The 1,960-nt window shown below is 48.0% G+C and overlaps 1 protein-coding gene across 1 annotated transcript; it reads right to left on the minus strand.

The window, feature by feature from the left end:
• Nucleotides 1–864: 864 nt before the first annotated feature.
• LOC138897174 (uncharacterized) lies at nt 865–1,269 on the minus strand. The gene has a single exon (XM_070183133.1). The coding sequence runs from the start codon at nt 1,267–1,269 to the stop codon at nt 865–867; it is 405 nt and encodes a 134-aa protein (XP_070039234.1).
• Between the last annotated feature and the right edge of the window lie 691 nt (nt 1,270–1,960).

The following is a 1,960-nucleotide window of genomic DNA, read 5'->3' on the forward strand; positions in this document are numbered from 1 at the left end:
AACACCGACTCGCGACTCATCAATCAGAACTATGTCATCGGCGAATAGCATGCACCATGGCACATCCCCTTGAATATGGTTTATTAACGCGTCCATCACCAGGGCAAATAAAAACGGGCTGAGCGCTGAACCTTGGTGTAACCCCATTACAACCGAAAAATGCTCAGAGTCACCCCCTACTGTCCTAACCCGGGTCTTAGCCCCATCATACATGTCCTTAATCGCCATAATGTAGGGAACCGACACACCTTTTACCTCCAGGCATCTCCAGAGAATTTCTCTAGGAACCTTGTCATACGCTTTCTCTAGGTCAATAAACACCATGTGCAGATTCTTCTTCCTCTCTCTATATAGTTCCACCAACCTTCTAACAAGGTGTATAGCTTCTATAGTCGAACGACCCGGCATGAACCCGAACTGGTTGTCGGATACAGACACTGTCATCCTCACCCTCGCTTCAACCACCCTCTCCCACACTTTCATGGTATGACTCAGTAATTTGATACCCCTATAATTGTTACAACTCTGGATATCACCTTTGTTCTTATACAATGGAACCACCGTACTCCACCTCCACTCATCCGACATCCTCTTCCCCTCAAAAATACTATTAAACAACCTAGTCAACCACTCCAAACCTGCTCTCCCCACACACTTCCAAAATTCCACCGGAATCTCATCTGGACCGGTCGGTCTGCCCCTACTCATCTTACGCATAGCTCCCACAACCTCCTCAACCTCGATACGCCTGCAGTACCCAAAGTCACGGTGACTCTCGAAATGCTCCAATTCGCCTAGCACAATATCCCGATCCCCTTGTTCATTGAGAAGTTTATGAAAGTAAGTCTGCCATCTCCTCTTAATCTAGGCATCTTCCATTAATACTCTACCATCTTCGTCCTTGATACATCTCACTTGGTCCAAATCTCGAGCCTTCCTCTCCCTCAACTTGGCCAGCCGGAATGACTTCTTCTCCTCCCCTTTTTTCCCCAATTCCTCGTACATACGACCATAACCCACAGTCTTAGCCTCTGTGACCGCCAGCTTAGCCTCCTTCTTAGCTGCCTTACACCTCTCCATGCACACTCGCCTCTCCTCTTCACTTATGCTCCCCACTAACTTCAGGTACGCTGCCTTCTTTGCTTCAACTTTACCTTGGACCACTTCATTCCACCACCAGTCTCCTTTGTGCCCACCAGAGATGCCCGTCGAGACCCTTAACACCTCTCTCACAGCCTCCCTAATACAGTCTGCTGTCGTTGACCACATAGTGCTTGCGTCACCACTGCTCCTCCAAGCTCCCAGAGCCAACAACCGCCCCTCCAACGCTTGGGCTTTATCCTTAGTTAAGGCTCCCCATCGGAGTCTACAACATCTGTTTAAATAGATGGACCTTAACTTGCGGAAGCAGAGATGGTTGGAGCTGCTTAAGGATAGTGACATCACCATCCTCTATCATCCCGGAAGAGCGAAAGTGGTGGTCGATGACTTGAGTCGTAAGGCGGTGATTTTGGGGAGTTTAGCATATCTACTAGTAGCAGAGAGGCCTTTAGCCTTGGATGTTCAGGCCTTGGCCAACCAGTTTGTCAAATTGGATGTTTCCGAGCTGAGCAGAGTTTTGGCTTGTGTGATTTCTTGTTCTTCTTTATATGATCGCATCAGAGAGTGCCAGTATGATGACCCTAATTTGCTTGTCCTTAAGGACACAGTGATGCCAGAGATGTTACTATTGGGGATGATGGGGTATTGAGGATCCATGGTTGGATTTGTGTGCCTAATATGGATGGGCTACGTGAGTTGACTCTTGAGGAGGCTCACAGTTCACGATATTCCATTCATCCGGGTGCCGCGAAGATGTACCAGGACTTGAGGCAACATTATTAGTGGACAATAATGAAGAAGGATATAGTGGGGTTTTCTAGCTCGGTGTCTCAACTGTCAGCAGGCAAAGTATGAGCAT

This window comes from Nicotiana tomentosiformis, chromosome 8 (assembly GCF_000390325.3).
Source record: "Nicotiana tomentosiformis chromosome 8, ASM39032v3, whole genome shotgun sequence".
Taxonomy (NCBI): Eukaryota; Viridiplantae; Streptophyta; class Magnoliopsida; order Solanales; family Solanaceae; genus Nicotiana; species Nicotiana tomentosiformis.